Raw genomic sequence first — 15402 nt, forward strand, 5'->3', positions numbered from 1 at the left:
CTGTATTTATTCATCTCATGCGTGTGTGTGTGTGTGTGTGTGTGTGTGTGTGTGTGTGTGTGTGTGTGTGTGTGTGTGTGTGTGTGTCTTCTTGTACTTACTGCATACTGAGGACCATTTAGACAATTTTTCCTACAATGTGAGGACATTTTTCAAAGTGAGGACATCTTTTTGGGTCCGGGGGGATCCGTGGATTCGATGTTTGTTCATATTTTTAAAAAAGTTAAAAAATCAGTTGCATTTATTTAAAATAATAAACACAATTAGGAGAATGTCTGTCTGGATTCATTTCACTTTCAACATGACTGAAATTACAGTAATAGCAGTCTGACTCACAGAGGTGGGAAATGCTCAGGTGAGCTCCAGTCAGCTCCCGTCATAGCCCCAGGTTAAAGAGTCTACTCTTAGTCAATTGTGTAACGTGCATTTGCTGAGAGGAACGAGCACGTGTGGGTGGAACAGCAGCCTTGCAGATATTGTGGAGAGATTACATAAAATTTGTGTGGAAAGGCAGATAATGCATGGGTAGATTGCTCTCTGACTGAACACTCCTTCAGTTTGTGATTCATCTGCATCACCGTTCACACTTGCTGTTTTCCCAGGGAGCAAACTGACCTGATTAGTTAGGGAGACATGTGGCCTCACTTGTGTTCTTCGGTTTTTGTATTTTACAGACATCCACCCCTATTCCCTGCATTAGCCACCGATAGAAAATAGACGATTTTTTAAATGACACTGCAGAGTCTCACAGAGACGTCTCAGTGATGAAAACTCTGACTGCGCACGACACGATGCAGGTCAAAGCTAAATGATCCGTACAAACAAAAGCTCTAACATAAGCAGAACTAAATATGATCTGAACACCCACAGTGGGAAAGTTATTCATCTAAAACGTTAAAGCTCAAGCATCAGCGTTTTAACGGTGAGTTACTGGTTTTTAGTTGCATCATGTAGCTGTTTCAATACCAGTTATTTCCTTTTAGGCAGCAAATATTTAAACTGAATGAAATCCCACAGTGGTTGGTGTGTTTGAGAACAGTGAGGGGTAACTCTTGTCCTGAGGTGAACTCCACAGCGTCCAAACAAAACTAATAATGCACAAATCATTTATTTATAAAGTGGTTTTTTTCATCAATTAAATAAAAATTAGGACACTGTACTTGATTTGTAGGTAGTATAACCATAGATCTTCTAGCTAAAGCCATACTTTTTCATCCTCATCATTCTGACAGAAGCAGATCTCGTTGCAGGGAATAAAATAAATGAATAAATGTTGTGTTGCACAACTGACACCTGATGGATAATAAAATGGTAAAAATTTTATTTTTAGTTCATTTTTGAATGACAGATAAAATATTAACACTTGGGCTAACAGAATAACCTTTCATACTGTTATATGACCATAGCAGCTCCATCCAGGTGTGTCCCACTTTAAACATATAATAGGGTCGTTGTTAGAACCATTTTCATGTGTGTTGCTGTGAATGGTCACTTACCTGTTTCCTTGTACATGCAGCACACTTGATGGTGAGTGATAAATACACAATGCTTTATAAGAGGAACAAGCAACAAGGGAATAGGCTGGAGTAAACGAGACTGCAAGTGTTCAAACAATTAGCGGTTGTTTGTTTTTCAGGCATTTTAGAGAGAATATAAAATTAAAGGTTTCATTTGTGTGTGTGTGTGTGTGTGTGTGTGTGTGTGTGTGCGCGCATGAAGGAAGAGCTTTGTGGGACACTTTGTCCCTTTAACACCTCGAGCCTAAAGGATTGACCCAAAGACATCACTGATTGATTTTCTGACTATTTTTTTCCTTTCTTTGGTTTCACATTTAAACTTTTACCCACCCTAGATTAACAGTTTGTGTGATACTTTTTCCATCCTTCGTCCAAAAAGGTAGAAACATTTATGAACAACAACGGTGGAGGACAAGTCCTAAATGGAAGGAAAAACCAGTACTGTAAGGAGGAGGCATCACCATAAACTCAGTAAGAGCCTCTACAGGTGATCAAGATTTGCCGAGGTTTTAAATCATTAAAAAGGTGGAGATGCCACGGGGAGAAAGTAGTCCCAACATTCACCTGATGGTTAAATCCTGGCATGCAGCACATTAGGCCTCCCTGCTGCTTCTGTTCATGGCTGAACGTTGGAGTGTTGCTAAAGCTCCCAGGATTCCCCTAGCAGTGTCTCTATCAACCATATGGTCCAGTTGAGTGTATTCCCTGCTTTCGTTGCTTGATTTGAGAGGTGCATCAGACATATGCGATGGCTGATGAGCATATCAAAGGAGGCATTGTGGATCAGTTCTGCGTTTGGCTTGTGTTACCGCCACTGGCATTTGGGAATGTTCCACAGATAGGGGGGAGAGCCAGTCCAGTCAGCAAACTCAAAAAGCAATATCATAGAAAAAACAAACATAAAAAAAAACATATGTCCAACAGGATAAAGAGCCTAAACACAAAACCTAGAAACCCTGAGGTGATGTGCAACTGTCATGGCTCGAGGTAAGTGCCTAACCCAAGTCATGCAGAATCATCACACAAGTCCAGAGTAGTAAAGTAAAAACGTCTTTATTATAAACGGTAACTGAAAACTGAAACAGGGAAGTCCTGTGCTGAGGAGCCAAGACAGCTCGAGTCTTTGAGGTGTTCAGGTCGAATGATGAGGGGAAGGGAAGCCGGGAAGGACGCTGAGCAGAGGGTGAGAGGTTTCGTAGGAGTGAGGCAGCAGAGGGAAATCCGAGTAGGAACGGCGGAGGAGGACGAGACGTGTTGAATAATCCAGAAGTGAAGACAGCGAGGGTGAGAAGATGACGAGGTGATCCTGAGCGAGACAAACAGGTGTAAGGGATAATCCAAATCCAAATCCGAAAATACAGTCCAAGGTCAATAATCCAAAAGTCGAAGGCGAGTCAAAACACGAGTTAATAAGTTTCAAGGCGAGTGGCTGGTGCTACCTGAACTGGTACAATCATCCGGCGAAATGAAGTGTCTCTGTCCTCCTTTTAAACCCGCGTTCCTGATTAGAGAATCGTCTGCAGCTTTAGTTCCCTCTGCTCCCCACCTGCGGAGAATGAACTCAGATTCTGATGAGAGGAGATGGTGGAACTCACCTCTGCTCAGGGACATGACAGCAACAGGTTTCTGCTGTTGTTTACGCCTGACTGAGAGTAAGAGCGTATGAGTGTGGGTTTGTAGCTCTCATTGTAAGCTCCAATCTAAATATGAACACTCATTTGAAAGCATTTATCTGTTTTTATATACATTCTGTTAGCAACTAGCAAAAACAAACAGCAGCATTAACTGTCTCTGGTGGATCCCCAACCCCAACCCAACATCCACACTTTCATTTAGTGGAGAATAAACTTCAAGTTGTTTTTATTTTCCTCTTTCTCTTGTGTTGCTTGAAAACTCGTTTTAGGCGAAAAGCCATGAAAGAACCGCTTTTTTCTGCTTTCATTTTTGCTTCAAGCTGATGGCCTCAGTACAGCGTGCAGGAACGAAGTGTCAGTGTGTTTTTCTTAGAAGCATGTCCATCTTAGTTCAGCGTCCTTCAGAAACGAACAAAAATAAGGACATGGAGTTCTTTTTGATGACAAACACCGAGTCTGCTTTTTAATTGTGCAGCTGTCACCACCAGTAGTGGTGTTATAAAGGTCTACATACAATCTACACACAGCTGTTTTTGATCTAATTGGACCCACGGATACGAGCTGTATCAAAGTTCCCAAAGATCTGAATGTGTTTTACACAATAACTGGGTGACAGGGCTCCGAAAATAACACCATGATCTGAAAATCAGACAGGGCGTTACTTGTTGCAACAGAAGTACCAAAGGGACTAAGAAGGCCCAGACTTTATTTATCCTTTTAACTGAACACAAAGTGACGGTGTCCGGCAGAGCAGATGAGAAACGATGTGCCATCACGCAGGCAGAAGATGCCTTTACAGGTGAACACCAGTCAGAGCCGGAAACCTGCATCTGCTGCAGAATACGATCATGTTTCTCCTGAATAAACCAAGTATTCATGTTTCATTTTCACATCGCAGTACTTTCACTGTTTTCTCCTGGCTACTTAAGTTTTTGAGTTATTTTGTCACAGAAAATAAAAAAGAGAAACAGCAGAAAACATCTTTTGTAAACGAGTTAGTCATTTGGTCGTAACTGTAGGGATTCACTGGGAGAGATATTTTAATTGAGTGTTTAATCGTTTGTAAATCCTCAGGAGTCCTAATAAATTCTTTCCCAGTAGATTTTAGAGGAAACGTTGAGTTTCGCAGGTGTGTTGATTCCTTCTACACTTTATTTTTGTTTTTGACTCCTGACTGATACTTGTATACTTCCACGACCTCTGCTTGCTCTTCATGTTGACCACCAGCTTCACCCTCGCCTAAAGTCACATCCAAATCCACTTTGCTCGATGGAACAAACAGAACCCTAACCCATCTCTGAAGAAGTAAATATGCATTTCAAAGCCGATGGACCCTCTCTCCGCTTCTCAGCTGTGGCCATAAATTCTGCTCATGAAGGTTATGAACATGATTGGTGACAAACGACAGTGCTGGCAGAAGCCGTGTTTAACTTCCTCACAGCGTTTCAACCACCTTTCTGTTTTCTTTTAATGTTTTAATAATCTGTTTGTTTTCTCTGCACTCTGTTGCAGATTAAAGCTACAGATTGATGATGTCAGTCAAGTTTTAACATAGCACTAATATGAGTCTTCGCCCAACAATAAAGCTGTTCATCTGTTGAGTTTCAACCAAACAATTTACACAGATTTAATGTTTCCTGGCATTTGCATCTTGTTCATTACTTGTAGGACCTGACCTACGATGCCAGAGACTGAAAAGGAAGCCCAACAAGTTTTCACAACATCTGGTATAAAAGGAGCTAATATTCGTGTTCATTAATTTTTTTGTAGAACTGAGAAGCAGCTCGTGTGGAAACCCAGGAGTTCCCCCCAAAGGCATCCTGAATGGGACTCAGTTCAATGTGGGTGACAAGATTGGCTACCGGTGCGTCACAGGCTACGTCCTGGATGGTCATTCGCTCCTCACCTGTGTCACCACCTCTGCTGGTGTGTCCGTGTGGGACTTCCCAGTGCCCATCTGCAGAGGTGAGGATTTTTTTTAGTAACTCATTTTGTTAGCCATGTCTGAGAAAAAGTTTCATTTGAGTTCATTTGATTTTTACTGCAGTGTTCCTGCAGGAACTTATGGGACATTCCCATCTGTACCGGGTCGGCCCGGGCCGGGTAGCGTAGGTTGTTTACATATCTGGGTGGCCTGGTATTTTTCCGGGCCAACCAAGGCTCATTCTCAGCCCTCTTCAGGAGGGGGTCTGCTTCAGGCCGACCAGGGCCAACACACCCACTGCTGACAGCAAATTCACACCTTCCATTCGAGCAAGCCTCTGATTGGTGGGTAGAATCAGCCCACATGGGCTTAAGGCAAGGATGTATGGAATCAACCGGGCCAGGCTGGGGCCGACTGGGGCTGACTGGGGCTACCCGGCCCGGGCCGACCCGGTACAGATGGGAATGGCCCATTAGAAGTGAGTTTGTTTTGACCTTTTTCTGTTAAACCAGGAATGCTAATTGCCTGTTAATGATTGACAGTCGGATGGCTGCAGCAATAAATGAACATTTGTGCACTTCATGTGCTAAAGTGTGACACAACCCTTCATTACAGCAATAAATACATTTACAGTCTGATGGGATAGGGTGATCTTAATTATGTTGAAGATGATGATTAGAGTTTCCATGGCTGAAAAGGTTAATTAAATATTCCTCTCTGGGGAGCAACTAGCTTAAGTGTGTTAACGCCATGAGCAGTTTTCCAGCTGTATGCGGTCTACAGCTTGACGGATATGGAGGAGGAGATTTGACAACTTCTCATTTCAACTGTAATACACCAAATAGGAAAGCTTTTCATGCTGTAGAGTCGGTGTGTAATGAAGCTCACATGCATACATGCATAACATAAGAACCAGCTTACATCACAAAGATGTCTCAAGCTATGTAGCAAAATAATTTGTCCTTTTTTTTTTGCATCATCTGCTATTCAGAAACTTCTGAGCATTTTCCAAAGTAGTACTGTCCGTAACTTCACGCCTTCAGAGAGGTTGTACGTACGTAATTCATCTCATCAAGCCCTTTTGCTCCATCGTCACATAGACTGAGAGAAGAGGACACTACAGAACCATACTAATTTGTTTCTGACAGCTGCTTGATGAATGACAGACTAGTGCTCCCCAAAGCATTCAATTTATCTCTTCTTTGGTTAAACGAGGCCTGTTGTTCATAACTGACCCGCGTAATCTGTTCTCCCATCAGTTGGACGTCATGGTGTCGTTTAGGCATCGCGCAGGGGATTCAAACGCTGAGAGAGCAACTTTAGGTTAGTTCCTAATTAAACAAACTGATTCATAATCATCTCGACTCTTCAAGGGACCCAAAGTCAGCTGTCCTTTAAGGGGAGGAGGTTTTCTCCAAACTCAGAAGCATACAGGGGACTAGTAAACCAGATGACTTTGGCAGGGCTGAGAGGAAAAGACGAATGTTTTGTATGAGAATTTCAAAATTGTGTCAGAACACAAGGGTCAGAGTTGAATTGGTCTACTAGATGTTGTGTCTGTCTTACATTTATTTATTAATTTTGGCAAAAAGGAAAAATACTTTTAAAGAGGAGTAGCTCAGGAGGTAGAGTGGCTTGTCCAGTAATCAGAAGGCTGCTGTTGTGTCCTTGAGCAAGACACTTAACCCGTCTGCTGCTGGTGGTCGGAGGGACCGGTGGCACCAGATATCGGTGGTCTTGCATCCATCAGTGCGCCCCAGGGCAGCTGTGGCTACATTGTAGCTGTGTGCGAATGGACGGATGACTGATTGTTTTGTGAAGCACCTTGGGGGGCTGTAGAACCCTAAGATGGAGCTTTACAAATACAAACCAGTTGTTTTTAATTTTTTACCATCGAGCCAGTATGTGCTAAAATGATCCTTTACAGCAGGGCTATTTAGCACGTTTTGGTTTTAACTCTGCTTCAACACACATGATTTCAATTGGTAGGTGATTAACAGGCTTCTGTAGAGCCTGATGAGCTGCTGCACAGGTGATTCACCCACCGAATCAAGTGTGTTGGAGCAGAGAAACCACCAAAACATGCTGGATACTGGCCATCGAGGCCTGGAGTTGAATAGCTCTGCTTTACAGGGTTAATGAAATGCCACGCAGACCCCACCGCTCTCTGTATCCTGAATACAGCACTTGCAACTTGAGAGTGCAGCCTGCTTCCAGCACATTTCCTGCATGTTTTATATCATAAACAGTTGATTTGTTTTTTTTTTTTAGTGATGAATCACCCCTGTAGACACTAACAAAGGCTGGGGAGATGTTTCAGCAGTTAGATTCAGGTGTTAAAAGACGAACGCACAACGAGAAGATACGTTAAGGTTTTGCATATACTAAACAGACACTAGGGGGTGCTAAAAGCAAGTCAAAACTGCCTTTGAACTGTTATCTGTGTTACATAGGGCGAACTGACACCATTTTGATCAATGACATAATTTCCCATGTTCAGATCATTTCCCTCCCATCTAACCCGATTAGCTGTTATTTGTTGTCCTGTCCTGAGAGATGACATCTTCCTGCCATACTAACAGATTTTCTATCATTTACTGACTAAAAAATAAAATAATTTCTCACTTTTGGACTTTTAATCGTTCAGCTCTTTGTTTTAATGGAAGGAAATAACAGCCCTTTATTAAATAAGTGATTAAATTAATTTATTGTTAGTTAAAGTTCTGGTTTCAAAAGTGCTAAATCACCTTTAACAAAGCAGGTAGACAGAAAAGGAGTCCACTTAATGTTTAGTTTTAAGACATTTCACAGACAGTAGAGCAAACTCGCCCACGCTGGTTTATGTTACACTCCGAACTGGAGAGAAAAAGGTGCTGTACATGTGTTTTAGAAATTGTAAGCCTGGAGAAAACAGAAAGCTGCAGATGGATGGTTCCCTTCCATGAGGACTATGTCAGCCTCATTGCCACAGGCCAGAAACATCCCTACTTCTCCAGAATGCATGAGGCACAATATCTCAGTGGTATCTGGGCCGTCTCCTGAATGTGGGCAGATGGTCCTTTGATCTTATTTCCTTGGAGAGTCTTCCTCCTCTGCTCATCACCAATGGATTTAGGATAACACACAACAGCCCAAATCTGTCCCCATCCATCAGTCACCTCCGGTCCCCCACCCCTCAGTGGGTCACAGTCAGTGTCTTTTGTTCTGGTTTTGTCTTTGACTTAGTTTTTTTTCTCCTGGAGCACTTTAAATGATCAGATTGTGTAATTATATGTTGTGACACAGAATTATTGTGAATAGAACTCAGAAAAGTGTATTTATAGATGCTTATGGATGGAGTCGGGTTTTTGTGCGTCACAGATTTTCTGAAAGGTGACAAAGTTGTAAATCTTATTGATAAAGTGCTCTGCAAAAGTCAAGACTCAGCCCTCATGACCAAAGAAAAACTCTGAAAGACCTTCAGGAGGCTGCAGGACTACTGAACAGGACCACTTTGAAAGCTGCTTCGTAGCAGAGTGGAAAGAAATTAGGGATGATTAAAAACTTTTGTGGCACCCAACCTTTGTGTGGTTAGCTTTAGATTCAGTGAGACAGAAAATATGGTCAAAGCAAAAAAACCAAGACAGAACCACAGCTGAGAGAAAAAGACCACAGAGGTAGAGAAATAATGCCTTTTGTGAGTTACAGCACACACCCAGGAGCCCATTTTTGATCTAAATTGTTTCTTGACGTTCATTAAAATGCACAAGACAACAAACGGGACAGCATGGTAACAGGAGACTGGTTGAATAAGCGGCCATTCTGAGTCCCAGACAAAATTAGGAATTGGGTTTCAGACGTCCTTTCTCCTAGAATAAAAAATAACTTATTATTTTTCTTTTTAAACAACTCAGCAAAGACAAAACTGGAGTTTTTAATCAATCAATCAATCAATCAAAGCTTTATTTATAAAGCGCCTTCCGCAACCCTGTCAGGAAGCCCAAAGCGCTGAACATGGTACAGTTGTAAGTAATTATACTGAATAAATCAACAATAAAAGAAATTCAAATTACAAAATACAAAATGGAAATTACAAGATAGATGAAACATTCTGGTAAAATACAAATGTGTGAGACACAATTGGATTGAGTGGATGGATTGAGTGTACCAATGAAAACTGTGGAATGGATTCAACATAAAAGAGGGCCATAATCAAACATGTTCTGGAAATGCCAAGCGGAGGAGGTGTGTTTTTAGGTGATTCTTAAAGACTGGCAGAGAAGGGGACAGCCTAACTGAGGGTGGCAACTGGTTCCAGAGTAACGGTGCTAGGACTGAGAAAGCCCGGTCCCCACGGGTACGACACCTAGACCGAGGGACAGCGAGCAGGCCTTGGTCAGAGGAGCGCAGAGCGCGTGATGGGGAATGTCTGTTCAGGAGTGTGGCCAGATAGGGGGGAGCACCACCCTGGAAGAAATGATAAACAAAGACGAGTATTTTGAATTGTGAGCGATAGGAAATCGGAAGCCAGTGCAGGGAGGCCAGAACTGGACTGATGTGGTCCCGTTTCCTGGTCCCAGTCAGCAACCTGGCAGCGCTGTTCTGCACAACCTGTAGGCGACGCAGTGTTGACTGACACAACCCTGCGTAGAGAGAGTTGCAGTAGTCAAGCCGAGAAATTACAAAGGCATGCAGTACCCGCTCCAGGTGGGCTCTCGACAGCATATGCTTGATTTTAGCAAGGCGTCTCAGGTGAAAGAAACTGGACCGGATCACAGAATTGATGTGAGCATCAAATTTAAGTCCTACATCAAGTTTCACCCCCAAACTGGTAACAACTGGTTTTGAGTATGGAGAAAGAGGGCCAAGATCAGCATAACGATCCACATTCCTGCTGTTGGGGTGAAAAACAATGAGCTCTGTCTTTCCCTCATTCAGATGTAGATAGTTGGACATTAGCCAAGACTTCACCTCATTAACACAGGAGACAAAGGACTGAGCTGTAATGATCCTTTACAGCAGGGCTATTTAGCACGTTTTGGTTTTAACTCTGCTTCAACACACATGTTACACATGTTTAGGTTTTCAGCTACACTTAAACATACTCAGAGTTTGGACCTCTATATGGACACCACCCACTCATCCTACAGGATGAAAACAGCTGAACTTTTCTGTTCTATTAGAACTGAAACAGCTGATTTTGGGTTTGTGGAAGAGGGCCGCACTGTTCTCATAGGCTTCAGATAGTAACAGGGACACAGATGATCAAGGATGGATGGGCAAAGTTCTGTTGATTATAAGATAATGGCAGTGCCCATGTGCCTCCTCACCAGTATGATTTTTAAGATTACATCACAGCGAGTCAGCGAGGCCGTCCACATTTAAAAGATGCTAAAATGCGTCTTCGTTTCCCCTCATTTCAAGAATGGCCCTGGCGTTTCCTCACAGGAAACGGCTGCCCCAGATTTCATTGTGGGCCAAACAGGAGATTGGAATGGCGCAGTAATCCGGAGAGAATTACAGCTGTGGTGGTAGCTCATTGCCCTAGTGGTACGAGCGTCCACCCTGAAACTGGGAGACCGTGGGTTCAAATCCACCGTTGGGATTAGACTTTAAAATGGGACCCGATGCCTCCTCGTGTCTGCAGCCCACCGCTCCTCCAGACCGGCTCAAATGCAGAGAAATAATTTCACCAGAGTGTGACCACTAATGGGACTTTACTTAAAAATGAATACGTTATTATTGTTGGTTGTGTTGTTAGGTTTTTCTCATTTGGATATTTATTCATTAATTATATTTTTTGTCAAAAATATGAAACGTACTAATAAACAAGCTTGTAAGGCGGGTCCTGCTTTCCTAATGTAGAGCCACTTAGTTTTACCATCGTGGTTGCTAGGCGACAAGACATGCGTTGGGGGTGAAGCAGGGAAAAAATATGAAGGCCAGACCATCCTAATTCCCAGCCCGACCTCACCGGTCTGCGTAAACCGGCCACAAAGAGAACCATTACAACAGATTCCATTTAATAAATAAACAAATCAGTCACAATTGTTCAGCTACCAGATTTCTGTTCAGATTACTTTATTTTTCCACTCAGCCTTGATTGAAAACCTGAAATGACCTAGAAACGGTCACCGTCTCCAAATGACCCTCAGAAATATTCATGATGCAACATGTGAGTCGTATCGCTGCACCCATTACAGCCCTCCTTCCATTTCTCAGCCTCATCAATGTTTAACGTGACGTGTAGCAGAGTCCTGCTATAGACCGAGTCACTGCCTCACATTAACACCGGGATTATTAGGGAGGGAAAAACCACAGGTTGGATAGAAAATTATACATTAGTTCCTTCCCTCCATCCTTGGGGTGAATATTTCAGAGCAGAAAGACAAGTGCTGTATATCTGATCAAAGTCAAGGGGAGAGAGGCTTAATCCGTCCTCAAGTAGCATTAGATCGCTGACGCTGGGATGTAAATGAGCTCAGCTAAAGCAGTCCTAATCCTCACACCATCTTTTTTTCTTTTTTCTGACACCATCTTTAAACAGAGATGGATTTGTCTTCATTTTCAAATCCAGAAAATGTTCTGCTGATTTGCCAAGGAGAACGCATGCCCATCACTTACAGCCCATTTCTGGACCTCATCTGCTGATTCTGGACGCTAAGCTCGTCAGTGAAACAAGTGAGAATGGTGCATTTTTACAGCTGCTGAGCGCTTTTGCACTACCGACCTGACAGTACTTTGAACCTCATGATTTACAAAACCATGCATGGGTGCGTCTCGTCGAAGGAGCCGGTAACCTGCCCGGCTTCCTCTGTATAATTAGGAATTCCTTCAAAGCTTCTTCTTGATCCTTCCTACAATTTGTCAGCACCTGTAGGCACATTAATGACTTACAAGTAAAGCCATTATTAATAAATGTGGCTGTGGGCTTTTTTATTGCTTCTGGAAAATCTTGTGCTGAAATATTAGATGATCATCGGCGGCACACACACCAGAGGACGATTAGCATCTTTTGTTCTCGTTTGCAGAAACTGTGTTTAACGCTGCTTGCCGTGAGTATGTGTTGACTTTTTGCCACTGTGGTATTGTTTTTTTTCTACATGTATATATATTTATCCATATATGTTTAAACCATTAGCATAAGCTGTACTCAGTGTGAGCCTTAAGACTAAACGTGATTTTGCCTACCTACAGCGCTGCATCTGCTGTGTTTTGATATTTGACAGAATTGGCAAAGAGCACGCCTTCCCTTGATGCCTGCAGCCTGAGCTGATGCACCACAGGTTTTTCTTACAGCACAGATGCATCCAGAGAATCCGGGCGGTTCAGTGATGCAAATCAAAGTTTAAAGTTTATGGGCCTTTGGGCGATCAGCATTGCTCACTTTACTCTCAGACTTGTAGACTGAGCATTTACAGTAAGAATGTTTGAGATTAGAATTAAGTAAAATAAATAAATTCATTCATTTGTTTTGTACAGAAACATGGAACTGCCACAATGCACAATATGTTCCAATAGAATTTTCACTTTCTTAACATGTACATGTGCACACATACGTTTATATTTATGTTGTACAAATATGCATGTTGTCCCTAAATTTCAACGTATTTGATTTAGATAAAGAATTTCTTGGCTTGGGTTTAAAAATAAAACAAGAGCTAGCTGAAATATGAAGCAAGAAAACATTTTTTATTTATATTTGTTAATTGTATTTAGAAGTCTGATACTTTTACACAATTATTGTGTTATAAGTTTATGAGGTTCCCGTTAAGTTTAAGACCCAAAACAATCCCCAAAAATTTAACTTCATTTACTCTTTCCACCACATCACCATTACAACATTCATTTATCTGTAACCAAAATTAAAAATTCTTAGTTTTATTCCACTTATTGGTAAGATGTTGTTTTTATGGGAACAATCAGACAAAGCAGTTAGAGAGAGAAAGATGCAGAAACACAATAAAAGATGTTTTCTAGTTCTAGAGAGGCTGATGCTTTGAAAACATGAAACAGAACGTTGTCACTTTAAAGTAAAACTGTTATTTAAACAATATTCTTCTAAAATAATATTATAAAGTTATATTTTCTGACACATTTTATATAATTACAACAAATTATTTAATTAGTTGTACAGCAAACATGCTCTTAATGTTGCAACACTATTTTTTATTAATCTGATCACAATGAGTAAAATGATCCTAGATGTTTATTAGGTAGGTAAATAGTGATAAAGTCATATGAATTTTAATATTATGAATAACTCACTGAACAGCTTAGTATTAAAGTTTTTAAAATTTTATAAATCAAATAAAAACAAACAAATTCCCCTAAGAGTAGCAATGGTAACACACACACAGTGAAAACTCTGAATAATGATGAATTTAACCCAGCGATGGCATTCATCAGTAAACTAGTAATGGATTTATCTGGTAAAAGATTTGTTTTTCTATCCAGCAGCCAAATCTTTTTGTTTGTTTGCAAACTCATTTTTTCCACCGAAGCTTCAAATTTTCTTTCATAATCGTTCCCAGAAATGTTCTTTGAGGACGACCGGAAGAGAATTAAACTAAAATCTTAACTTTAATGCCTCTTTGATCAAAATCCCAATGCTTCCATCACTCTGTTTTTTCATATAAACAAATATTTATCTCACTTTTCATTCCTGTCACCAACAAGCAGCAGCAACACAACAGTTTTGTATGTTTTAACTACATTTCAGTCTCTGTTGATACAAATGACCTTTCACAAATCCAAGCCACTCTTTGCTAAGTCTTCAAGGTAAACGCTGTATAATAGAACTATTTTCATTTCTTTTCTTCTACTTTTTAGGTTGGATAGGCTGCCCACATTCAGCTAATGCTCCTACACCGCGCTTGCCTTTGGTTTAATCTGAGAGAAAATCTGTCCTTACATGTGCCACAATCATGAATGTGTCACCCTGCATCAATATCCCATCTCTGCCTCGGCTATAAGGACTTTGATCAATTGTCAGACTTCAGCTAATGTGTTAGAGACTTGCATCAAGCCAACTAGTAGCCTCACTCATCTATTTTTTCCCAGTTTTCTCTCAATTTAAGAAAAAAAAAATCATTCTTTCAGTATCATCCACCCACTTCCGTGTTTCCTGACCAGTCATTTAAGGCAGCATATGGGAATACGTTAAGGCTGGCATCTCTGACAGTCAGTAGTGGAGCACTGAGCCATCAAAGGTTTTAGCTGGCACAGCCGAGTGTCACATATTAGTCTTAAATGATGTGAAAACTGTGAAAGCCCTGCCATCATTAGGATTCTTCAGAGAGGGAGAGAATGCAGGGATAGACAGAAGAGTGGTGACTTACAGTAAAGAGAGCGGGAAGTAAGTGAGAAGCGAATAGGAGTAAAGGAGACACTTTTAAGGTGGAATGCATTGAAATTCACCTGATGTGCCAACCTTCCTACGCTGGATTTGTGTTTATTTTTGAAGCATTATAAGCCGAGTTTATCACTTTTGTTTGTTGCTTGACAAGGCTTTGAGGAAACAGATCAATTATGTGCGGGGTAAAAGGCACACTTCGGACCTGTCTCACCTCCTATCGACTACACTGGAAAAATCAAACAGCTTCAGCACACAATTAATTGGTTAATCAACTAGTTAATTGATCATTTCTTCTGTTAGCAGACACTCGTCAATGTGCTTAATGACTCATGCTGTAAAGAAAATTCTTTCAGATATGGTTGTGTATTTGCTCTCTGAATTGATGTAGATGCAGCATCTCGACAAATGTGTTAATGTGAAACAAACAAAACGGTTGTTGTCACTCAGCTTGCCTGTGGGTATTTGAATAGACAGTTGCAGATGTTTTATGCCTGCAGGCTTTTTCCCCCTCATCCAAGTAAAAGGTCTGACATAACCCGAGTGCGTGTTTCTGGTTTTCCCCTCTGTGACTGACAGCGGAGGACACGTGTGGCGGCACCCTGAGGGGCTCCAGCGGGCTCATCTCCAGCTTCGATTTCCCCGGCGGTGACTCCCCTGGCACCGGCGGAGGAGCTGGTGGTGCTGGAGGCCTGGGCAGCAGCGGGGAGTGTAAGTGGACCATACTGGCAGATCCGGGCGACACCATATCTCTGGTGTTCACCGACTTTCAGATGGAGGAGAAGTCTGATTATCTGGAAATTGAAGGATCTGAACCGACAACCATCTGGTGAGTGAACGTGTGAGGAGTGAGGTTGGAGAGCGCTGGTGTTGCAGCAGTTGAACATTTATGAGTTTGCACTGTAGCCAAGGTGTGTGTGTGTGTGTGTGTGTGTGTGTGTGTGTGTGTGTGTGTGTGTGTGTGTGTGTGTGTGTGTGTGTGTGTGTGTGTGT

The 15402-nt window shown here is 41.8% G+C and overlaps 1 protein-coding gene across 2 annotated transcripts in view; it reads left to right on the plus strand.

Annotated features, from left to right (window-relative positions):
- csmd1a (CUB and Sushi multiple domains 1a) overlaps positions 1–15402 on the plus strand; it is a 152612-nt gene that overhangs the window by 105893 nt on the left and 31317 nt on the right. For both annotated transcript variants that reach the window (XM_070551618.1, XM_070551619.1), the window contains exons 4-5: positions 4922–5116; positions 14989–15238. In XM_070551618.1, the coding sequence (XP_070407719.1) occupies positions 4922–5116; positions 14989–15238 (445 nt within the window). The remainder of the gene's footprint in view (positions 1–4921; positions 5117–14988; positions 15239–15402) is intronic.

The sequence above is a fragment of the Nothobranchius furzeri genome, chromosome 5 (assembly GCF_043380555.1).
Source record: "Nothobranchius furzeri strain GRZ-AD chromosome 5, NfurGRZ-RIMD1, whole genome shotgun sequence".
NCBI lineage: Eukaryota > Metazoa > Chordata > Actinopteri > Cyprinodontiformes > Nothobranchiidae > Nothobranchius > Nothobranchius furzeri.